The 26,388-nt window shown below is 36.1% G+C and overlaps 2 protein-coding genes and 1 pseudogene across 2 annotated transcripts in view; 1 reads left to right on the top strand and 2 right to left on the bottom strand.

Annotated features, from left to right (window-relative positions):
* LOC145243628 (reelin-like) overlaps positions 1–26,388 on the bottom strand; it is a 280,927-nt gene that overhangs the window by 252,339 nt on the left and 2,200 nt on the right. The window contains exons 2-7 of the mRNA XM_080106652.1: positions 20,927–21,161; positions 19,574–19,793; positions 13,872–13,942; positions 9,926–10,031; positions 4,620–4,713; positions 3,919–3,970 (exon numbers count right to left, since the gene is read on the bottom strand). Of these exons, the coding sequence (XP_079962778.1) occupies positions 3,919–3,970; positions 4,620–4,713; positions 9,926–10,031; positions 13,872–13,942; positions 19,574–19,793; positions 20,927–21,149 (766 nt within the window). The 5' untranslated portion in view covers positions 21,150–21,161. The remainder of the gene's footprint in view (positions 1–3,918; positions 3,971–4,619; positions 4,714–9,925; positions 10,032–13,871; positions 13,943–19,573; positions 19,794–20,926; positions 21,162–26,388) is intronic.
* LOC145244235 (5S ribosomal RNA) lies at positions 9,028–9,144 on the top strand (annotated as a pseudogene).
* On the bottom strand, positions 21,153–25,309 carry LOC145243754 (uncharacterized). Its single transcript, XM_080106798.1, has 2 exons — positions 24,809–25,309; positions 21,153–21,161 (listed from the first exon to the last, which is right to left on the bottom strand). Exons 1-2 carry the CDS (start codon positions 25,307–25,309, stop codon positions 21,153–21,155), a joined length of 510 nt encoding a protein of 169 aa, XP_079962924.1.

Here is a 26,388-nt window from a genome sequence, read left to right as displayed (position 1 = left end):
ATATATATATATATATATATATATATATATATAATGTTTTTTTATATGCAGCGAATTTGAAATTCCAATTAATCAAAGAAAAATATGTTTATTTTTATTTTTATACAAATATGTGGTTTGTTTTTACTCTAACCATTACATTAGACTTTATTTCGACAATAGTGCGTCGAATGTTGTATTCCAAGTGGTCTATTGTGTCTAATTTACCAACCTAGACGTGGGATTTTACATATTACTAAAGAAAATAATCTAATGCAGTTAAACCACACAAACGCATTGACAGTTTCGTTTTGTGAAATTATCTGTCATCAAATGTTTCTCTCAATAAATTGATCGTATCATTTGCAATTTGTTTTATGGAAATCGCCCCAGACAAAGAATAAAACCACTTGATGTAAGGAGCTAAAAAAAAAAATACTACTTCAAGGTTAAAAACTTGCCAACAATAAGTGTTAGATGGAATAAGTTCTGATCCAGAAAGCAGCAATTTTTCCTTCTTTGTAAGAAACATCGCTCATGGAATGTGAGGACTAAAGGACGAAATAAGGGTTGTCGAAAGTAAACCAAAAACCCACTTTCTACTCTTCTTCAATCGATTAAGAGTAACAATGTTTTATTGTTCTTCACAATACTTATATAATATCCTCACCATTCAATTAATACAAACTATTCGTATTATTGAAACTTTTTCCCATCTGTGAGTTTTTCTTAACTTAAACAGAAGAGTGCATTCCCCTAACGTAGGCCAGAATGATTCAAAGATGATGCTCGAATGTCTTTCCAGGGGAGATAACTCTGATAAATCTGCAGTAACTAACCTTATTTATCAAGTATCTCCTGTCCATCTCATTATATTATTAACCTATAATTACGGTAATGCAGATGCCTCTTTTACCATCTATCTTTATATATAAAGTAGTAGCGTTCGTGTGTGTGTGTGTGTGTGTGTGTGTGTGTGTGTGTGTGTGTGTGTGTGTGTGAACGTGTGTGTGTGTGCGCGCGTGCGTGTGCGTGTGTGTGTGTGTGTGTGTGCGTGTGTGTGTGTGTGTGTGTGTGTGTGTGTGTGTGTACACAACTCTCCTACAGTCCACACCACTAGACCGATCATGACCAAACCTGGCATGATGATGGTCTCCCACCTAGGGATGGTGCACACCATTTTTCAAGGTTAGGTCAAAGATCAAGGTCATAGCCTATGTATATATACTCTCCTGTAGCCCACACCAGTGAACCGATCGTGATCAAACCTGGCATGATGATGGTTATCAATCTAGAGATGGTGCACACCATTTTCCGAGGTTAAGATCATATTTGATGCAGCTTTTCATAAACTCTCCCACCTAGGTATTGTGCACACCAAGTTAGGGTTCGCCACCATCCCACGGGCCACCACCATGGATCCAGCCAACTTCTTTGTGAATTTGAATTAGATCACCCTCCTCAATGTCTATCCCCTCAACCAATCTTGATGAAATTTGGCATGGTAGTGGCCCCGAACATAGTCCAAAATTTATTGCACTGTATCTCTTAACTTTGACCTTCCAAAATAACACTGTCAAAGAGAATGTAACTTTATTCTTTTTATTATTAAAAAAGGAGGATTTGTCAGGTTGAGGGCTTTCCTGTACAGTGTTGGATACCAAAAGAGAGGACTGCCGCATGCACACATCCTCACCTGGCACGCCTCAAAGAATAAAGTTCAACCAGAACAAAAGAGGAAGACCCTGACCTTCATACAAAAGCAATGGCACATATGATGCACGGAACTTGTGGATCATTGAATCAAAGTTGCCCATGTTATAATCGACAACAAATGCTCCACAAAGTGCCCTAAAGAATATCTTCAATGTACCGAGCAAGGCCAGGATTGTTATCCCAAGTATAGGCGAAGGAAACCAGGAGATGGAGGCCAGACTGGCACAATAAGAATGAGGAAAAATGGTCGGTATGTTCATCAAGAAATCCCAAACCAGTGGATGGTTCCCTACAACAGTGTCCTCTTCAGCAGTTCAATGCTCACATTAATGTAGAAATTTGTACCCGAGCGTACAGCAAAATCCTGCACAAAATACGGGTATCTTTAGTACAGAGTGGAACAATAAAAATGTCGCCCTAGAAAAAAACGACATGATTCCATTTCCGTTCTTTTTTTGTTGTAGACCATCTACTAGTTGACCAGTTGTGTACAAATCCTAAGAGCGATAAGAGCCTTCTATCACACCTGAAAGTGACACAATGTTCAACGAGTGAGATCGGAGATGCACCACTGTACAACTCATGCTCCCTACCGATCCAAGCTATGAACACAGGACCATTGCCAGCACCCTCAAAATGCATTGGTGGATTGCCATAAATAATAGGGACGTGCCCAGGGTTATGAAAACAAAGTTTCTGGCCATGTTTATGGTCTTTGGTGTGTTTCAAGTGAGGGCCACATTATGCCACCTCACATCTTTGAAGTCAGCTTAAAAGTCAACACCAAAGTGTACCTGGCAGACCCTGGGTGTGGCAGCAGGACTCGGTGCTAACCCACAAGTCCAAAGAGACCTTGCCTTGGCTTAGAAGGAGTGCTATGACTTTGTACGCTTTTCTCACTGGCCTCCCATTCTTCTCCCGACCTGAACCCATGGACTATTTCGTTTGGTCATACATCATCAACATGACCTCCTATAACACCAAAGTCAGCCTGATCATCACCATCCGCCGCGTATTTGCTAAGTTCCTACTAGCGCTTGTGGAAAAGGCATGCTCCCTGTTCCAGATCCGTATCGAGGTGGTGATTGAGGCTGAAGGCGGCTAAATTGAATAAATGTCCACACGATCAAGTTACTTGAACTGATTTTTCAATAAAAGTTTTAAAATAAAGCTGTAGTGTTTGTTTTCTTTAGGGCGACACTTTCATCGTTCCACTTTAATAATCATTTAATAGTGTAAAAAAATAAATAAATAAATTAAAAAATAGCCTCAAGAATAATCGGAAAATTGAACTAAGTCTCAATTGCTAGATTTGACACACTGCTGCCAAAATTCTTTAGTCCAAAAACTCAACTCTCTGCTATTACTCTCTCAACTTCAAAAGCACTTCTGCTGATCGAACTTATTTCTTCAAAATCCGAACGCCTTCTTTGAAAAATCAACCCTATTTTATCTGCAACCAGGAGCATCTCATTTGCATATCAGGTGGTAACATTGCAGGCATATAAAGAGATAAGGCGGCCATTTTTTGTTTCTTGTTTTCCTCATTCATTTTTGGTCCACCCAGATTTGCACAAGGCAGGGTTGTAACAACTTTTTAAACATTTCAGACCACAATATAGGAATAAATAAAAGCCAAGTACGGCCAAGGATGGAATACTGTTGCCATATCTGGGCAGGAGCTGCCAAAAACAGCCTATCATGCCTTGACATACAAAATAGACTTCGTGGTTTAGTGGGGGTGCCCTTTTCTCTACCCTGCAACCCCTCTCCCACAGAAGAGACGTTGCGAGCCTATCCTTGTTTTATCGTTATTTTCATGGCAGGTGCTCGTCTGAACTCCAATCCCTGGTCCCCCCTCGCCAATCTTTCACGAAAAACACCCGTCTAGCTGAATCCACTGTGAAAAATTTCCCCCACTGTGCCTAAATCAAAACGCGGATTTCATGAGCAAAGCTTCTTTCTTAGAACTGCACGCCTGTGGAACTCTGTTCCGTCTCCCTGCTTCCCTCCGGACTACAACTTGGATGTCTTCAAGTCTAATGTTAACAAATTCCTAATGAACCGCCCCCCTAATTAAACACTTCATAAAATCTCCTCACTAACGTGATGTACTTACAATAACCCTTATCCCTGAGTGGCTTCCGGGCCTTGATAAGTGTTGATCACTGTGTAAAAAAAAAAAAAAAAATTATAGGAAGAAAAAGAGAAAAAAATACTCACAAATAGAAAACTGAACAACAGCTGCACTCGTTGTGTTCAAAGGTACCGTACTCTTAATATAAAAAAAAAAGAAAATGTTTTAATTAGACAATGAACTTTAAATTATAAATTATAAATTATTATTATAAATAAACATAAATGAAAATTTAACAGTTTTATTCCACAAACGTTTTTTTTATGTACACGGGTAGCGTATGAATAACGTTACTGTTGTGATAGCACTCACTCATTTACATATGTGGATAATATTACACATAAATAGCAAGACTCGGTTAGTCTGAGTGTGTGTTAACCAGAAGCCACCGAAGGCCGAGCCGAGAGCAAATATGTGCTCCAGCCAAGACTCTCTTACTTGACAACCATTATGTAAATATACTGTAAATATACTTTTCCTAATACACTTCTTATTGATCTACCTTTGTTGTTGAGTCTTCATTTGTATCGCCTTATACGTCATTTGGTTCAACCTGCAAGCATAACAGTTGGCGACGAAGACGAACGTCAAACATAACTGTTACATATGGTGTCGGGCTAAAAACGTTCCTTTCAGGTGCTAGCCGTAATTAGAGCACTGCAAGTACATTGGATTCGTTTTTTTTTTTTTTGTTTTCTTAATCGATTAAATAAAGCATAGCTTACGTTTCGCGTCGGTTCAAATAAGACTTTTAAAAAAGCAGAACGGAATTAAAGAAAACGGTTACCAAATGTCGGGTGCCGTTAGAACAAAAGACGACGGATTGTCCGTGTAAAACTACTCCACATTTTGTGCCAATCTCTAGTCCAACTGTCGACAACCTGAAGTAGAAAATAAAAGCGACTTATCTGTCATTTATTTCGTAACAGATTCATTTCTCACATATGCAATATTTTTGGCATGCATAAACTTAAAAAAAATATTTTTCAATAAAATAATTACATTTTATTAAAGGATTGAAGGGTATGACCGTAATGATTTGGGCGATTCTATTTATAACCATGTGTGATAATATAACGAACCAATCTGATGCCAGAATCGTTTTAGAAAATATCACGATGGGAGCGGGGCGGCTTTGCCCGGTCGTAAAATACGCTTAAATATGATATTTTAGTTTGTCCAGATTTCGTATATATTATTATAGAGTCATGATTTCAAAAGTAAAAACAAAACAAAACAACAAAACAAAAAAACGTGTGTGGATACCATCAGCTGGAATCGAAACCGAAAGCAAAACTGTAGCATTCAAAGCTGGTGACGTTACCACTGTACCAATGTGACATGCATATGAACTGATTAAAAATAAACTAAGATAAATATATAAAATGTATAACGATTTTTTCAATTTGTACCCATTTTTGACCCCCCTTAAAAACTATTTTAATCGGCTAAAGACACATGAAAGCACGATCCATAAAAGATCCAATCATTTAAAGCCCCTACCACCGCTCTGTGACTTTTAGTTTCAGGAGAGATAGAGTTTGAAAATATGAAGACAGACAGACAGACAGACAGACAGACAGACAGACATATAGCCTTTTATATATTAGAAATTGAATCTCTTTGAATTCTGCATTCATAGATTTCCATCTTGACATGAGAAGATCACTACGATATGCGGATCGTAACTGGATTAATTCCTTACCTGGCACAGTTTCTCTGACTGAATTGATACTGCCATTTTACTTTTACTTTAAGAATAACAAACTGTGTATACTTTATGCAATTATGTGATCTCTTTCTACTGTATTATTATGTTCATGGTATGAGCTCCAATCTCTGCCTCCCTATAGGACATTCACAGCAACAACTCAGCCAGCTACAGCAAAAAAACAAAAACAACAAAAAAAAAACTTTCCTTTCTCTCTTTCTCTGTACCAAAAACCAAATGAAACATTTACAGATTACATAGGCGATAAGAACGACAAATCCGATGCAGAATCGCTTTATAAAATATATTGAATCCCTTTAAATTCTTTAATGATGGCTTTTGGTCTCGACGCGAGAAGGCCACTATGCTATGCGGATTCTGACTGGATTAATTTTTTGCCTGGTAAAGTTTCTCTGACTGGATTTATGCTGCCATTTTCTTTTGTTTGCTTGGAGCAACTAATTTTTTTTTTATTGCAAGGACAAAAAATAGGCTAGTTCAAACCAAATATTGATATGTCAGGTGGATAGTTATTTGTATCTCATTGACTACCGTACACTCATTAACCATTATCTTCGAGTGGCCTCTGGGCCTTATTAAGTGGTGACTCCTTTGTAAAAAAAAAAAAAAGAAAAAAGATTCTCTAACGTGTTGTGGGGGAATCACCCTCCAAATGGGCTGTTCTATCTATTATATAAACCATAGACCTTTTGATCCCAGGTGTGGATTAAACACCAGAGCGACCCTCGCCTACTCGGTGATATTTACTATTCTTTTCAGTTGTAACCTTTTTACGTTGTTGTTCCAGTAATACATTGTTTAAACTCTATTCCGTTGTTCTGTTTTCTTTGAGGCTTATTGCAAGCCATAACAAACTGGATTTATGCTGCCAGTTCTTTTTGCTGGGGGCAACTATTAGGTTGACGAGAAAGTTTTTGCGAAATTTTTAATTTTTATTTCAAATGATATATTTTCAAATAAGTTTTCGTTATAATACCTTTACTTTATATATTATTTTAAAGAGCGTTTTTTGCTCTATCAAATCGTTTAAATTAAAATCGTTTTAAAACAATGTCTTTTGGAAAAAAGAAGCTTCCCACAATTTTCTTATTTCAATTCAAGCTAGGCTGAAAAACTGCTGAAACAACTCGCGATATCAATGAAGCATCTGACCTAGGAACCACTACTGAACGCACAGCACAATGGTGGTTTAAGAAATTTCGTAGCGGAGATAAGAGTCTTGAAGATGATGAGCGGTGTGATTAAAAGCCGCAAGAAATTTCTTGTCAACCTGATATATTTTTTTATTCCAAGAATAACTCTTTACTCAAAAGGTTATGCGCCCAGTAATCGTTTTTACTTTGGAGGATCTGAATCGAAATTAGAATTGGTAGCAGTTGAAATTTTGGGAATATTTAAGAATGCAGAAACCGCGAAAAAGTTATTCAGACTGGATTATGCTGCCATTTTCACATGCTTGGAACAACTACATTTTTTATGACGTTTCTGAATTTTTGAGATGAGGATTGGTTATTCGTATTATTCGGAGTCATCGGACTACTGTTCTCATCTTGAGTGTGATTTTCACAACGTTTCGGTCCATGTAACCTCCGGTATTCTTCAGGTATATCCTGTCAAACTGTTTCTATCCAGTCATGGCTGACAGAACAAGAACACGCTACTCCCGTGAAGTAAATAACGGGATCCACTCGAAATTCCATCCAAATTCCCAAGTTCGACAGAAACATTACCGGGTTCGACAAGATACACCTGAAGAAGGTCGGAAGTTACATCGACCGAAACATTGTGAAAATCACCCTAAAGATGAGAACAGTAGTCCGATGAATCCAACTAATAGAAGTTATTCTATTTGCTCTATACTAATTAAAAGATTGTCAATAACGATATATCTTCCAATATATAAAATAAAGTCAGTTGGATTCTCGAATTTTGTTATCAATAGCATTTGTCCTGCAACATAAATATTTCATTTTGAATGACTATTTTATTTTGTTGACTGTTTGTCCATGTCGTAAAGAAAAATAAAATCTAATTCGAGTTAATTCCTCCCAGAAAATAGTTTATCTTCTTTATTTTTGTTCTAGCAGGATTACCCGGAGTTGCCCGGGTCCATAAACCAACAAATTATGTTAAAGGTGTGCTACATCTTTATATTAAAACTTCTATCATTCTCTATTTGTCTACTACTTGTCTCATTCCATCTTTCAACCTTTCTTTCTCCTTCACCCTTTTTCCACATCCCTTTTTCTATCCCATTCCTTTTTCTACCTGCACTCAGCCCATTCCTCTATAATATTAAAAATGATTATCTCCCTCTCCAACAAAACCTGGCTCAGTGGTGACCCATAGAATGAATTAATTTTTAAAGATTTTCGATATTATTCATCAAGAAAATATCAACTTTGTGAGTGTTTGTTTAGTAGTTTTCAAGTTTGAGCTGGAAGTACAAACAAACAAACATACATACATACATACATACATACATACATATATATAGACGTTTTCCCTTTGTATAATAGGTAGCCACCATTTTATTTAAAGGGAGGTAAATCTGTATTCGTCTAATACAGTTTTATTCCCCTTTAATTTGAAGAAAAAATATTTGAAAGAGAATGGACGTAACTCCGCCTAAGTACATTAAAGACTTATTTCCTTTTGATGTTAACAGAAAAATAGTAATATTTGGACTAAAGGGACATAACTCTATCTTCGTCCATTACAGAGGTATGGTCTTTTGTTTTGAGTAGAAAAATGATTTAAAAAAATGGATGTAACTGTATATCCGTTCATTGCATATGTATTTCCTTTAATTTTTAATAGAAAACTAATATTTGGTAAAATAAGTCTAAAAGAGAGCTTCCAATCTAATAGGTCCCGCATTATCATCCAAGCTCTAACCCCTGTCTCATCACCACAATGTTGCATCCCTGTACTTGTTTTACAAATACGTTAATGGAACGTTCTCTGACGAACATATAGCACTTGTGCCTTCTCAAGGTAAATCTCCCTGAGTAACTTCCAGAGCAAACTCCCATCACTAAATAAGTCTATATGCCGGAAAACTTTCACAATTAATTTCGGGATCAAGTCCAGTCAAGAAAACTTACTAAGCTTCAAGACGTTCACAACTAATTCATGGTTCAACCCGATTAATCAAACTCGCTTGCCTCCAAGGATTTCACAATTGATTCCGGGTTAAGCCCAATCAAACAAACTCACCAACATTTTAGGTTTTTACAAACTGATCCCTATGCCAAGCCCACTCTATCAAACTCACTAATATGCTAGGCTTTCACAATCAAGTTCACTAAGCATCCAAGCTTTTATTATGAATAAAATCGTTGATTTCGGTATATGTAAATAATAAATCCGAGAGTGGAACTCACCAGTACCAATAAAAAAAGTCATGTTAGGTCTCATGTCTGAGGGAGTGGAACTCGTCTGACAAGACGTTGCAATCCTCATGTATGGCATAATCACGTTGACACACCGGTTCCCATCAGATAACCGAAGTTAAGCAACGTTGAGCCTAGCTCGTACCAGATGGGTGACCATTTGGGAATTCTCGGCACTGTATGTTTTTTTTGTTTTTTTTACACGGTGGTCACCACTTATCAAGGCCCGGAAGCCACTCAGGGATAAGGGTTATTGCAAGTACAGTGCGTTTGTGTGGAGATTTATTGAAATGTTTACTTAAGGGGGCGGTTCATTAGGAATTTGTTTATGTTGGACTTGAAAACATCCAGGTTGTAGTCAGGTGGGAAGTAGGCTGTATGTGCTTTCCACTTATCTCGGCATTGTTTCCAGTCCTCCTGAACCGCCACTTGACACTGGTATTCAACAATGTCCACTCAGGAGAGGTGTGGTTGGAGATTGCGCACATCCTGCCACAAAAATTTCATGCGCAGGCACCTTTACAGTGGGTATCCATAGTCTGTCAAGACTGAAGGAAGCCTTTTTTTATGTATGTATGTATATGTTTCATGTATATATATATATATATATATATATATATATATATATATATATATATATATATATATATATATATATGTATGGTCGGTGGGTAAGTGAGGGAGAGTATTTCGCCGACACGCGTGTGAAATTCTTTTTTCCGTCTTTCACGACTAGCTAACCATTTAGGGATGCAAGGTTTTTCCATTATAACAGCTTCCATAACTGATCGCGGAGTCATGGTAAATCAATTAAACCCACTACCTATCCAAGCTTTTCTATATATAAATATATTCTGCAAACTAAATACGTTACACACGTTTTGTTGGATTAAAATGGTCAGATCGTATTATATTTGACCACTTTTTGTGTGGTCAGTTTGTATGAAGGAAAACAGTCTAACTCACCAAAGAGTGCTGTCCAACGCTGGTGAATCATCAAAATTATCTCGTAATATGAAATCGTTTGTGTGGATTGTGGTTAACTTTGGTCGAAGTGAGTCATCAGACGAACCTGATATTCAAAGATGAAGATAATTAAAACGAATACAAAATATAACAACAACAACAATAACAATAACAATAATAATAATAATAACAACAATAATAATAACAACAATAATAATAATAATAACAATGGTAATAATAATAATAATTATAATAATAATAACAATAATAATAATAACAATAACAATAATAATAATAATAACAATAATAATAATAATAATAACAATAATAATAACAACAATAATAATAATAAAAATAATAATAACAATAATAATAATAATAATAATAATAACAATAATAATAATAACAACAATAATAATAATAACAATAATAATAACAACAATAATAATAATAACAATAATAATAACAACAACAATAATAACAATAATAATAACAATAATAATAATAATAACAATAATAATAATAACAATAATAATAATAATAACAACAATTCTAATAATAACAATAATAATAACAACAATAATAATAATAACAATAATAATAATAACAACAATAATAACAATAATAATAACAATAATAATAATAACAATAATAATAATAATAATAACAATAATAATAGCAATAATATTAATAGTAGTAATAATAATAACAATAATAATAATAGTATAATAATAATAATAATAATAATAACAATAATAACAATAACAATAATAATAATAATAATAGTAGTATAATAATAAAAAAATAATAATAATAAAGGTATAAACACATGGGCAGTGTCACTAGTAAGATACTATGGACGATTTATAGGTTGGACCAAAGAAGAACTGAGGCATCTCGACCAGAAGATAAGGAAACTCATGACTATACACCCAATGGATGATACTGATCGACTATGTGAAAAGGAAAGATGGAAGAAGAAAGCTGGTCCATATAGAAGACTGTGTGAACGACACAAGAAAAGAATTAGAAAGCTACATGATGCAGAACACCGAAAGAATAATTAATGCAGCAAAAAGGCACTGAAAAAATAGGCAGAAATAAAAGAAACGATGGCCAAGACGAGAAAAATGGGGGAAAAAACTATGCGGACGATTCATAAGGATGAAAAAAAAAAGTGAGACCAACGAAAACACTTGGACTTGGCTTCAGAAAGGAAATCTAAACAAGAAAATGGACTCCCTAATAACAGCTTCACAAAATAACGTGATTAGAACCAACCACACCAAAGTAAGGATCGACAAGACACAATAAAACAGCAAATGCAGACTCTGTGGACAAAGAGATGAAATAATAAATCACATAATAAGCGAATGCAGTAAACTAGCTTAAAAGGAATATAAGAATAGGCACAATCAAATGGGGAAGGCAGTACACTGTGAATTATGCAGACAACTGATTCTTGAACACCCAAACAAATGGTGTAGCAGTACTTAAAAATCAAAGTCAGAAAATCCTTCGTAGCGCAAAATCAATCACTTACTTATTAATTATTTAATTCACTGATTAATATAATAATTAAGTGATTGATTTTGTGTTACGAAACAGATACTGTCAAGAATTGTAAATGTCAACTGAATTAAAGGATTAAATTATTAGATGGTCGACATCATGAAATTTGGAATATAGTTTTTTGTCATTTATTCGCTATATTGCTCTGTAATTACATTGAACTTCTTATAATGATTGGTATATATTATAAGAAAATATATTTCTACGGATATATATATATATATATATATATATATATTTATATATTTCTGTAGAAATATATTTTCTTATATAATATACAAATCCTTATTTAAGAAGCTCAATGTAATTACAGAGCCATAAAGAGGAGGTACCGTTGAGACCCATATTATCTATGATAGGGTCTTGTCAACATAAGCTAGCAAAATGGTTGACAATTATTTTAGAACCTGTTTTGGAACTTTATAGTTCATATTGTATTAAAGATTCTTTTAGCTTTGCTAACTTTATACAAAATTATACTCATTCAGATAAATTTATGTGTTCCTTCGATATTTCCAGTCTTTTTACTTGCATCCCATTGTTAGAGACTATTAATATTTGTGCTGACGCTTTATATCGGAGCAAACTTCCGACTCCCCCAATACCAGAAAATATTTTTGTAGAATTGATGAAATTCGCCACCATGTCGGTAGAATTCAGTTTCAACGATATTATGTACAGACAGACGGACGGTGTAGCCATGGGTTCCCCATTGGGACCAGCGTTGGCTAATATCTTTGTGGGTTTTCGTGAAGAGGGTCTATTGTCTGGTTTATGCAAACCAGACATTTATTTTCGTTACGCTGACGACACTTTCTGCTTATTTGACAACGAGACAAATACGGATGCTTTTTTGTGTCCCTTAATAACGTTCATCCAGCCCTTAAGTTTACGGTAGACAAGGAAACAAATTCTACTCTTCCGTTTTTGGATGTTTTTGTGCCGAAGACATCCTCGTGTTTTCTTACTTGTTTATCGTAAACCAACTTTTACGGGTCTCTATACGCGTTGGGACTCTTTTTGCTCTATAAACCAAAAATATAATTTAATCAAAACTTTAGCACATAGGACCTTGATGATTTGTTCTGAAGTTAATTTGGATGTCAAATTTATCAGTAAGACCCTTTGTAATAATGGTTACCCCTTGGATATTGTTGAAACTACTATTAACAAGAAAGTTTCCAATTTTCATAAACCCAAAGAAATTATAGCTAATAGATGTCCTGTGTACCTACGTCTACCTTGGCTAGGTAACATCAGTGTCCGATTTGCTAAGCAAATTTCTTTGTCTGTGCAACGGTGTTATTTTGCATCGAATCCGCGTGTTGTTTTTCAACCAGGCCTATGTTGCCGTCTATTCGTAAAGATGTTCTCCCCCACCCCATGATAATTCTATTATTTATTTATTTAAATGTAGTTGCAGTGCGCACTATGTTGGACAAACATCGCAAAGATTAGATTTTCGTTTGAAACAGCATGTGCCTTCAAAGATTCCTTATGCAAAATTTTCACCCTCGGATGTTCTGAGTAATAGGTATGGTTCTGCGATTTGCGACCATCTTATAAATAACCATGTGTGTGCTATGAATTTACGTGCTGACATGTTTACGATCCTTAGTAAGTCGCACTCTCCCTATCATTTGAAAATTTTAGAGACTCTTTTTATTAAGTCATTGAGACCTTCTCTTTGCAAGCAAAAAGAAAATCTTCTTGGACTTAATTTAGTCTCTATGTAATTTTTCCCTCGTTTATTTCTGTTTTTTTTTTCTACCCCCGCCATATTCATGACTTTTTTTTTGTTTTAAATCGTATTTTCCTCGATTTAGCTTTGATAAGTGAGAAACGAAACCTGGTTAGCTAACCTTTATTTTCATTTTTTATTTTTTAAATTCATTATGCTTTTTGGTCTGTATTTAGCCGTTATAAAATTCTGTACCCCCCCGGAAAATTTTCAAATATATATATATATATAGTCTTTGAAGTTTTTAACCTTTAAAACTATACAAATAAATATTTTTTTATCATTCGTTAAAAAACCATCTAATCAGTAAGTAATTTAATCACCTGCAATCACTGCATCAACTCACTCTCGAATTTACTATAATACCAATAATTTATTTTTCAATGGATCATCAGTTGTTTACCATGAAACACTGTTTCGGGGATTTAATATATATATATATGTAAGTTTTATAAGTGTATATCTAAAGTGGGCGTCTGTAAAAGTTATCAATGATAACACAGCATACAACATGGCGACCTCCTGTTTGGAAATAAACGCAACTCCGTGGTCGCGACAAAAGCGTAGAAATATAACGTAAAATCTCCAATTTTTTCACTGTAAAAATGAAAGAAACACTAAAATAAAACGCACCTCCTTTTTCGCAGAGTTGTAATACCGTCGTGTCTTTAAATAAGAGCGTTTGACTTAAAGTTGCAGTGGCACTGAAATTGGACAGAGACAAAAGGTTAAAACAGAACGAAACAGCTTTTAATAAACTGGGTATATATATATATTAATACCGTAATACATTTAACGTACGTAAAAGAAAAACAAAAAAAAAAAACAAAACAAAAAAATACATAACATGCGGCCATAACCGAGATTGAACTCACTACGTGAGGTTTTAGCGTAATTTAAATCTTATTCGTAGCTGAATACTTGATGCTTCGCAAGGGCTATCAAGGGTTTTTTTTTTATCGTGACGCCATCACTAGATGGATTTACCTACCACAACTTAAGAGAGGTCCATCTACCCTCGAGAGAAGGATAGGCCGCGCCAGTTTCTCAACCTGGTATTTTACCTCGCAGTACAAACAACCTCTCGTCTTCCCAAATGGTCACCCATCTGGTACTGGCCAGACTCGATGTTCTTTAACTTCGGTGATCTTGCGATAACCAGTGTGTCAGCATGATTGTGGCATATGTAAACATGATTGTGTGTCACGGTTTCCAGATTATAAATGATTCGATCGGGAGATCCTATTTATTAAAAAGGAGAATAGAAGGTAATAACTTACTACGAACATTAAATAATTATATAGATATAAATATTCTGTAGTATGTTATCACCTATTCTCTTTTTTAATAAATAGGATCTCCCGATCGCCGAAAACACAATGTAAAAAAAAAAAAAAAATTAAAACAACTAATAATATAATATATATATAATTTCGCCTTTGTTCCGTATGTGAAACTAAAATATACCTTCTTGGTCTTCTTGCTAGGATACAAGGGTAGTATCTGTTCTGTCTAAATATGGTATAATAAAATCGTGAGGTTTCCGTTCGCACCGGGCGTCCATACAATGGAAATAGGTCACAAACTTCTATAAGGATTGGAGATAAACCGTAATAACCAGATATATTCTGACACTACATTAACCAGATTACTTAGATAAATACTTTTACAGTTTCAACAAAAGGGATACAGTAATATCACGGGGTCACCATTCACGTTGGACATTCACAGAATGGCCAGCAGTAATATATTATATATGCAAGATGCGGCTGTGGAATTTCTACAGGTCCTGCTAGTAAATATTTAATAGTCTTAATGAAAAGGAGATGTTATGTCAAATTGAATTATAAATATACGGCTATGATGCTTATGTTTACGGAGGTTACAGATATTACGGATATTGCGGAGAGAATCTTGGGCTTAATTTACTGGAATCAAATGCATCTAATTTTCATTTCTCGGTTGATTATGGAATGCCAGGGTTTCACTTCCGTGTAGCAGTGTTGACAAGACGTTGTTGTCATAAAATCTTGATTTAGATTTTAGGTTGAATTTTGTTTGTTTGTTTGTTTGTTTGTTTGTTTGTTTCGTAGATCTTGCAAAGAAATGTACATACACACATTGACAAAGCAGAGGAATGCTAATACACACACATGCGCGCACACACATATAGACACACACACTCACGTACACACATACAGTGCACACTAACACACTAACACACGCACACACGCACACACGTACACACACATCTACAATTCTTACTCAGTTTATAAACCCCCTCCTTTGCATGTCTTTGAAGCATGTTTATCACTTTTTACAGTATACACAGCGACAGCATATACACACCAACTGCACTCACGTACACACAAGTACACATAAACAATCTCTCACTGATAAAACAAAGGTAAACTAATATACACACATCTGCAATGCCTACTGAATTTACACATACACGAAAACTCGCACGCCGACAGCCGAAATAAATATGCCTGCTTAATCCCTTCTTAAACACTGATTATTTTTGTTTTCTTCGACCGTCAACACGCTTCAAAACGACCCATGCAAATTAGCCTCGGCCTCTGACTCTAACTGTGTATTGAACAGATACCATAATACTTATACTTATGATAAGAAAGGTCTATACAAAATTTCAGCCAGATCCTTCCAGTAGTTTTTGACAAAAAAATGGAACGGAGAGACAGACAAATAGACAGACAGACAGGCAAAGAGAAATATAATATAGATTCTTAATATGCGGAAGGAGGAGAACAACGCGCTTATATTAATTGACTGAAAATAGCGGTTCAATGCGCATGGTGAATTACAGATGTCACACCTCCAAGAATAGACTATTTACCGACGCTTGGCAATCAATTGAATCGTTTTGAAATTGTCAGACAACTTCATGACAAATTAGAATATTGTTATTCCTTTAGTTCGCATGAAATCATTGTCATAAACATCATTTACAAGAGTTGTTGGGCGTATTCTAAGAACTCAGCGGCCATTTTATTTCTAGGCCGCTGTATCTACACATTACCAATAGTTAAAAGCAAATTTTAAAAAATTTCATTTTCACCCCAAACAAGGCACAGTGCCACTTTGATGTAGAGGCTACTATCGGGGACATAAGTTGCAGGGATACTATGTATGGAGTTGAGCAGCAAGATGTCTGTTCATATTATACTTGAACTTCTGCATGTCGGTACAGTTGGGAAAGCAGGATCCCGGACAGAAGTTCCAAAGTCCAGCAGTTATGGGGAAGAAACGATTGAAGTAGAAAGCTTTTTTACATCTAGGAATCTCTGCTGTGTATGGGTGGAATTTTGCTGCTTGTCAGGTTTATCGGGGGGTATTTACTGGAGGGGATACAACTGCTTGTAGTTCGTCAGATCATTCACCATCAAAATACTTGTAGAACAAGCAAAGGGATGCAACATTTCATCGATGGGACAGAGGCTGAAGCTTAGATGACAGTTCCGCACCTATCAGGTTGGCGACTCTCTTTTGAACCCTATGGAGAGCCATTCTGGGAAGCAGGAGAACGCCGCGTTTTGAATTAATCATCTGCCAGTTTTTGCTCGGCATCTTTCGGCAGCTTTCGTAACCTGTCGGAGGATGCCGATGTAAAATTGCTGGAGATTAGGTTGTAAATTGGATAAGTACCGAGATTCTTAGAACAAATTTTTAATTTTAAAACCGATTCTATTTTAACATTCATGTGATTCACAGATTTTTTAAAAAAAATTTTTGACAAATAATAGAATTTCTGACATTCATCATTTCAATGTGAGGTGATGATGGTCTAGTTGTTAACGACATGAGCTGATGACCTGAGTGTCCCAAGTTCGAATCCAGTTCATTCCACAAAAATTATTTTCCATTAGAATGTTGGCGACTTTCACATGGTCACTCCCGTGATTCCCGATGTCTTTCTAGAAATATTTTTGACTAGAAAAATATCGGCGAATCAATGAAAACAATAGCATCTTTGGATTCATACATTATGATGATCATTGTCTTCTCAATAGCGAAAGTAAAAAAAAAAAAAACTCCTTTGTATTTCTAAATATTTGAGATGAGGATTGGTTAGTATTATTTGGATTCTTCAGACTACTGTTCTCATCTTGAGTGTCATTGGCACAACGTTTCGATCGATGTAACTTCTGACCTTCGTCAGGTGTATCCTTTTGTACTTGGGAATCTTTTTGTCGCATTCGGGAATCTACTGGGAATTTTTGGGCTGGTGTATCTGCTACTAGTCTCTCACTCCTAGACAAGGTTCAAAAGAGAGTCGCTAACCTAATAGGTCCTGAACTGTCATCTAAGCTTCAGTCTCTGTCCCATCGACGAAATGTAGCATCCCTCTGTCTGTTCTACAAGTACTTTAACGGTGAATGCTCCAACGAACTGCAAGTTCTTGTACCTCCTCGACATAAATACCCCCCCGACAAACCCGACAAGCAGTACAATCCCACCCCTTCACAGTAGAGATCCCTAGATGTAAGAGAGCCTTCTACTCCAGTAGTTTCTTCCCCAGAATCGCTGGACTTTGGAATTCCCTTCCGGGCTCCTTCTTCCCCAACTTTACTGACAAGTGTAACGTGAATCGAGATCTTGCTGCCCAACTCCCCACATAGTACCCCTGTAGCTTATGTCCATGATAGTAGCCCCCTACATAAAAGTAGCAATGTGCCTTGTTTGGGGTGAAAATGTAATTAAAAAAATCCACAGAGGCAGCATGTTCTTGTTCCGTCAGATTACTACCTAGTAATGGCTTACGGAACGAGAACATGCTATCCCAATGGGTTAAAGTGTTCCATTCAAAGTTCTTAGCAGATTCATAAGTTCGACAGAAAAATTCCCGAGTTCAACAAGATACGCTTCAAGAAGATCGGAGGTTACATCGACCAAAACGTTGTGAAAATAACACTAAAGGGGAGAACAGTAGTCCGAAGAATCCAAATAATACGAATAATATTTTTCTCTTTTTTACTCATTTTTCTTTTTTTTTCTTTTTCCTTTCATTATACTCCTTCCTTCGCATTTTTATTTTCCTTCTCTTTAATTACTCTTTCTTTCTTATTTTTCATCTTCTTTCTTTTCTTTATATACTCTTTCTTTCTTATTTTTTCATCTTCTTTCTTTTCTTCATATACTCTTTCTTTCTTATTTTTTCATCTTCTTTCTTCTCTTCATACTCCTTTTTTATACTCATTCTTCTCATTATAATTTCGTTTAATCGCCTTCTTTTTTATACTCCTTACTTTTTAGTTCTTTCCTTTTTTTACCCCTTCCTCATTTTTATCTTCTCCCACCACTTTCTGCCATAACCTCCTACTTTTTAATCTATTACTTTCCTTTTTCATCCTCTCCATTTATATTTTTCTTCCTCTTTTTTTCATATTTTTTTCTTTATGACTAGGTAGAAGGCTGACGGAACGAGAACATGATACTACCGTGAATTAAATAAAGGGTTCCATCTAACAGAGCCTTTTTACTTAGTCTTCAAGTCTCTTCCCTGCAATCTCTCTCCTACAGAAGAGACGTTGCGAACCTGTCTTTGTTTTATCGTTATTTCCATGGCAAATGCTCGTCTGAGCTCTAATCTCTCGTCCCCCCCTCGCCAATATTTCACGAGAAACACCCATCTGGCTGAAACTACTGTCAATAATTTTTCCCACTCTTTATCTGTGCCTAAATCCAAACGTAGATTCCATGAGCAGAGCTTCTTTCTCAGAAGTGCACGATCGTGGAACTCTCTTCCGTTCGCCTGTTTCCCACCTGACTACAACTTGGATGTCTTCAAGTCCAACATAAACAAATTCCAGACAAATCGCCCTCTTAAGTAAGACACTCTATCAAATCTCCAATACTAATGATTACTACAATACTATCTTATTGATTACTGTACATGCAATAAACCTTATCCCCGAGTGGCCTCCGGTCCTTGATAAGTGGTGACCTCCATGTAAAAAAAAAGAAAAAAAAGAAGAGTCTCATGCCTGACATTTTCAAAATGAATGGATTGCTAAGCATCGGTTAATAGTCAATTCTTAGATGTGTAAAATCTATAATTTACCATGCGCATTGAACTTTTATTTGCAATCAATTTATGGTTGGAGATGGAAATGTCGTTCAATACGAAAAAAAAAAAACTCTTTCCTTACAAATAATTATCTTTATAATTCATTAATGGAGTAAATATTTATTCCAGTTTTTACATAAAACTCAAGCACAGTAACCATTTTTTTTCTAGCCAACACTCTACACATTTTTGTTGTTAAAATAATATGGTTATAAGCAGAAAAGAATGAAAAAGTAAAAATTACCGGAAAATCACGCAGCCTGTTCCTTCTTTTGGTGCGATCCAAATGAATTTCAGTTCGTATTGTGGCCTCGTACCAAAATGCGAATGGACAGTAGAACACAAAAAACTCTCACCATGGACAGGACTTGCAGGACCTAACATTTTATGCCGAAGCTCATCGGACATTGAATAGAGACCGGTCAGTAGAAAATGATCAAACGTATTGCTGGACACAATTGTAACTGAAAATTAAAAAAATAAAAAAAATAAAAAAAAAAGAAGAAGAAGAAGAAGAAGGAGAAATAATAATCATGAAACTGTTTTATTATGTTTTGGTTTTGGTTTCGATTATAACTGATGCATTCACATTTTTTTTTTTTTTTTTTACTTTTGAAATCATGACTATATATTAGGTACAATATAATATGAAATAATTGACTAAAATAATAAATATATATTTGCGTAAATTAAAATATCATATGTAAGCGTATTTTACGACCGGGCAACGCCGGGCGCCCTTGCTTGTATATACTAAATCTTACATCTAGAATCCTTATTTTTATATACATATGCAGTATAATTTTCTTTATACAGGTGCATCTGCTGCTTGTCTCTCATTCCTGGATAGGGTTCAAAAGAGAGTCGCCAACCTGATAGGTCCTGAGCTGTCATCTAGGCTTCAGCCTCTGTCCCATCGACGAAATGTAGCATCCCTCTGCCTGTTCTACAAATACTTTAATGGTGAATGCTCCCACGAACTGCAAGCACTTGTACCTCCTCGACGTGACTACCCCCGACTAATCCGACAAGCAACTAAGTCCCACCCCTTTGCAGTAGGGATCCCTAGGTGTAAGAAAGCCTTTTACTTCAATAGTTTCTTCCCCAGAACTGTAGGTCTTTAGAACTCCCTTCCGGGATACTGCTTTCTCAACTGTACTGATATGCAGAAGTTCAAGTGTGATGTGAACAAACATCTTTCTACTCATCTCTCTTGATAATGCCCCCGCAAATTATGTTCTCGATAGTAGTCCCCTACTTCAAAGTGGCACTGTGCCTTGTTTGGGGTGAAGATTGAATGAAAAAAATACAAAGATTATTGGCTACATATATCATACATGTTTCAGATGTGATTTATTTCGAAATCCAACTTCTTCAGACCATTAGCTTCAAATCTTAGAATGTATGATGCTCCAAGCATGTTCTGTTATTTTTTTTATATTTAGGAGCGAAAAAATAACAGAAAATGTTTGGAAAACAGAACTAACCTTATTGTAAAACACCCGCGTCTAAATATTACCACATAAAGTTAATGGCAACAGTTTAGTGCAAGCAATAATACAACTGATTAAAAGTACATCAATTCGATGATACGCACCTTCGTAGGAATGGCCAGGTTCGTAATATTCGGGATTTCCTTGGATGGAGATGCTGAGCGAAATTTCACCTTTGTCGATGCCAAGCTCTTGTGATTTTCCGTGGATGTTACAAAGAAAGAAGAATGGTTGAAGATGCGGGAAGGTGTTGCAAAAGCCGCTCAAGTACAAAACCATCAGCGTAACAACGAACGTCAGTTGTGGAATTTTCAAGATTGCCGCCATTGTTTAAAAAGTCTGAAATAAATATAAATAAAATCAATAAGATATTTCAGTCAAAATACTTTTGACTTGCGCACACATCTCTATCTACATAAAGTTAGGTATATATCTATAATATAAAGCTGAATGCCTGTGTGTGTGTGTGTGTGTGGTCACGACTAGGCAGCCTCCGTGGCCTTCGGGCCAAGATCAAAGTGTAGTATCTGTTCCGGCAGATGCTGCACTTAAGATAATTTGTACCAGTCAATGGAGGGGAACCCCTCTATACTGGGACAATTATTATTTTTGGTAACCAGAGTGACCCCTTTTAGGGGAGCTGGTTTTTACCTCACATTAAAAACGGCCTTGTGCCTAATTTGCTCAGTGGGGGAGCAAATAAATACCATCTGTTCGGCAGATGCTGCAAGCTATGACTAGCTATGACTAGCAAAGACCAGATGTGGGGGCAACCCCACATGCCTGACCTTTAACCAGCTCCCATTTCCCACCTCTCTGGAGCTGGTTCCCTTTTTCCCTTCCCCCTCCCTTCACTCCTCACATTAAAAATTGGACTTGTGCCTAATTTGCTCGGTGGGGGAGCAAATAAATACTATCTGTTCGGCAGATGCTGCAAGCTATGACTAGCAAAGACCAGATGTGGAGGCAACCCCACATGCCTGACCTTTAACCAGCTCCCATTTCCCACCTCTCGCGAGCTGGTCCCCTTTTTTCCCTTCCCCCTCCCTTCACTCCTCACATTAAAAATTGGCCTTGTGCCTAATTTGCTCGGTGGGGGAGCAAATAAATACCATCTGTTCGGCAGATACTGCAAGCAAAGACCCTATGTGGGGGCGACCCCACAGATAAGACCTTGGTCAATGTAGGGGCAACCTTTCATACCAGATGTCCCTATCCAGCTCCCCTACTCTCCGGGGAGTTGGTCCCCATTTCCCCTTCATTCCTCACATTAAAAATCGGCCTTGTGCCTAATTTGCTCGGTGGGGGAGCAAATAAATATCTGGTCACGAATAGGCTCCTATATGGTTGACTATTTAAAAAAAAACTGATTACATATAATGATAGAAGATGTATCGAGACACGGGAATGGGTATGTTTGATCTGGCAGGACGGTGGTTCATTAAAATTGTGGGGTCTGCGTTCGCGCCTGGTTCACAAAGTATGGAAATAAAAAATTTAAAATTTAAATAAAAACGTTTACAAGTGTTTTTGATATAGATGTACATAAGAATACTTTGATAAGTATGCTTTAACTTAAATAGGGATGGTATAATAAAATTGTGGGGTCTGCGTTCGCGCCTAGCCTCCATAGAATGGAAAAAGGCACAAACTTTAATAAAGACTTTTCATATCTATCTGCGTAAGTATACTTTGATAATTATGTTTCAGTTTGAAGAAATACGGTATAATAAAATTCTGGGGTGTTCGTTCGCGCCTCACCTTCATAGAATGGAAATATGTCACAAAGTTTAACAAGGTTTTTTAATATAGATCCACAGAATATTGTGATGAGTGTTTCAGTGTGAACAGGTATGGTATAATAAATTATGGGGTTTATCTATTTTATTTTTACTTTCATCATATTTTGCTTTTGTTTTGATACCCCCAAATTCGAAGCTATCTCTTTACGACCCTTCCTTTTCATAACCTATCATACTTTCATAAATCAGAGTCCATTTTCTGTAGGCTGTGTTTGAACCCAGTCAACGACGGGTACTTTTGCTAGTATATATATATATATATATATATATATATATATATATATATATATATATATATATATATATATATATATGCGCCTATATATGTCCTATAAATAATAACAAATAAACAGTAGTATGTTGGTTACGTCGGTTACACAAGGATTAAATAAATATATTTTAATTAATGCAGATTTCATATTATTACAGTGCCAATTGTCTATTGAATATTATATTGTACCTAATACATAGTAGTTATTTCAAAAGTAAAAGAAAATGGCTTATATGCCATCATGTAGAATTGAAACCAAAACATATCCAACCTCATTCGTTAGTGTATGACCAAAACACATACGAATACAAAAATTAAAAAAAAATAATAATAACGTTGTTTAACCTATGACTTAATTAGCGCATGCGCAGAAAAAAAAACGATTTACATTAGGCGAAGGTCAATGTTTTTTTATTCAATTCTGATCCCTTAGCAGGTATTTTATCGGCTAAAAAACAAATCAAAATTTTCCTACGGGTCCAAATACCCTATATATCTATTTTCAACTTTGTAGACCAAATCTGAAGAAAGGAGTTTGGTAGGGATTTTTCGAACACACACCTACACAATTATGCAGAATGTAAAAACTATGCCCGAACAGAATTCAGCATATAGCGAAAGGATACCTACCATTTAATAAAAAAATAATTTATTAATGTCTGTTTTTCAAAGGAATATGCAAATTAGTTTACCTTCATATAGTAGCTCGCATATCCATGACTGAGTATATTAAAATAATCGTTTTAATAATTTTTAAATAGAAAAAGTAGGGATCTAATATCAATGTCAGGCCGAGAAAAAACTCAGTTATATATATACAGGGTGGGCCAAAATAAGGGTCCTATCTTTAAATTTGAATAACTTCCACAAAATAAAAGTTAAACTCACCAAACTTTATGTGTGTGTAGACTGACCCTTCCGAGATTTTTTTGAAATAAACAAAACAAATTTTGTCCGAAAAACACTTCTTAAAACTTACATGAATTTATGAATTTTTAAAAATAGGACCCTTGTTTTGGCCCACCCTATATATATATATATATATATATATATATATATATATATATATATATATATATATCTCGGTTATCATAATGAAATTCTTGTTAGGTAGGTCACCATTTCGGCGGGTCCCCCTTTTGGGGAGTCATCGAAATTAATAAGACGGGAGTAGAAACCGACCTGGGAATAATAATAAATAAAGAAAGGAACTTCCAAACGAAACAGTTTTATGTTCATTTCAGCGTACAAGTGGTATCGGGTTATAGAAAGTTCGTGATTTTCATTTTTGTCCCCTGACTCTGGAACCACTCGCGTCTCCGTCTTTTTTTCTTCCAACACTTTTTGTGTCTCTTTTGTCTTTCCCACCAGAACTGTTCTCTGTCCTGATTTGTTACAACCTCTAGTCACATTTTTGAGGAAAGGAGGAAGGAAGGAAGGAAGGAAGGGGGAAAGGGAAGAGTAGAGAGAAAGAGACATGTAATGGAGAAATAGTAGTCTTGGCTTCACTACACGAGTCCCCCTCCAGTAACGGAGTTAGTTAATATCCTTAGAATTACTACAATGTCTACTTCTGTTTAAAAATAAAAATATTTATTTTTATTTTTCCATGTCACTTTTCTTCCTGCTCTAGATTTATACATGCCACCAGCAATTTTACTCTCTACTTTATCGGTATCATCTGTTTCGACATCCTTATCATTGGTAGTACCTATCTGTGCTTCTTCGTTCACTCTAGTTCTATTACTGCTAGTTGGCTCTGTAAACGGTTTTAACCTATCGATTGATACGTGTGCATGAGTACCGTTATTCATATCGATCTGGAAGTGTTTATCTGATCGAGTCAAAACTTTATAAGGACCTGAGTACGGTGCTTCTAATGGTTTCCTAACTTGATCAACCCTTAACCATACTTTCTCACAGGAAAGTAAGGTTTTCGGTATAAAAGATTTTGCATTCCCATAGATAAATCCTTTTCCATCGTTGAGTATGTCAATTTGAGACATCCATTCACACAAATTACGTACATACTTGTTGTTAACTGGAGTTTCTTTTTCTACTCTCTGCTTGTCTATCAGCTGATGAGGAATCAATATTGGTGCTCCAGTAACAGTGGTAAAAGGTGAAAAACCTGATTCATTAGGGATGCTGCGTATACCTAGTATGATCACTGGTATCGCTTTCATCCAGGATTCTTTTCGCGCTATTATCGCTGCCTTAAGGGTACAATGTACTCTTTCAATCATCTCAGTTGTTCTCAATCGGTAAAAACCTACTACCTTGGCCAACTCTTGAAACAATTCGCTCTCAAATTGGCTACCTCTGTCAGGTACAACATGCAATGGAACTCCAAATCGAGATATCCATGCATTGATAAATGCCTCTGCTACCGACTGCGCAGTTATTTCGATCATTAGCTATACTTCGATCCAGCGAGTTGTACGATCGATACAGGTCATCAAATATTTGTATGGACTGAGGTAAGGATCTAACTCATTGCGCGTTAGGGGTAATGGGCCAACAATATCAATATGTACCGTTTGGAAACATGCGGATGGTAAATAAAACTCCTGGACTGCAGACTTTGCGTGTCTGTGAACTTTTGACTGTTGACATACAACACATTCTTCACAGAATTGCTTGACTGTCTTATCTAAATTAGGCCAGAAGTATCTAGACTTAATCAGTTTAATAGATGCTCCAGTTCCAGGGTGCGCTAAACCGTGTAAACTGTCAAAGACAGCCCTACAAAGCTCTTTTGAGACAAACGGCCTGGGGTACTTACATGAAGTATCACACAGGACAGAGCCAATTTCATGTGACACGCAGTATTCTTTTAGATTAGTGCATGACTTTATTTCGTCATCTCCTTTTTGTGCCTGGGCTATTTCAGCCAAATCACATGCATCTATTTGCACTGCTAAAGCAGTTCTAGACATACAGTCTGTAACTACGTTCTCGTCTCCTTTAATATACACCACGTCAGCGATATATTCAGCAAGTACTGACAAGTGTCGTTGTTGTCGATCCGACTTTGCGGGTGTCTGACTATAAAAGGGTCCACATAATGGCTTATGGTCAGTGAATAATATCACGTGACGACCCTCTATGAGGTGACGGAAATGTATTACTGAAAAATAAGCCGCCAGTAGCTCTCTGTCGGGCGTAGAATACTTGGCCTGGGCTTGCGAAAATTTCTTGGAAAAGAAACCTATAGGTACTGGTTTCTTATCTATTAGCTGGTGTAATGCAGCACCAGCTGCGTATTGACTACTATCCGTAACCAGGTGGTACTCTATGGCTGAAGACTGCGGATGAGCTAATGCCGTAATTTCTGACAATTTGCTTATTATTGTTCTGAAAGCATGAGTTTCTTCTTCGTTTAGCTCAAACGTTGCTTTAGGGTCCAACCTCATTCGTTTGGATAGTGGTAGCACTATGGTTGCATAATTAGGGACTAACTTGCGATAAAAACCTGTCATTCCCAAAAATC

Source organism: Euprymna scolopes, chromosome 22 (genome assembly GCF_053919585.1).
Source record: "Euprymna scolopes isolate OS-2025 chromosome 22, ASM5391958v1, whole genome shotgun sequence".
Classification (NCBI taxonomy): Eukaryota; Metazoa; Mollusca; class Cephalopoda; order Sepiida; family Sepiolidae; genus Euprymna; species Euprymna scolopes.
The sequence above is the reverse complement of the archived record's forward strand: the minus strand, read 5'-3'. Positions and strand labels throughout refer to the sequence as shown.

Bases quoted from the DNA above. Each gene is read 5' to 3' on its own strand.
- LOC145243754 (XM_080106798.1), bottom strand. From the start codon at position 25,309: ATGATCGAAATAACTGCGCAGTCGGTAGCAGAGGCATTTATCAATGCA.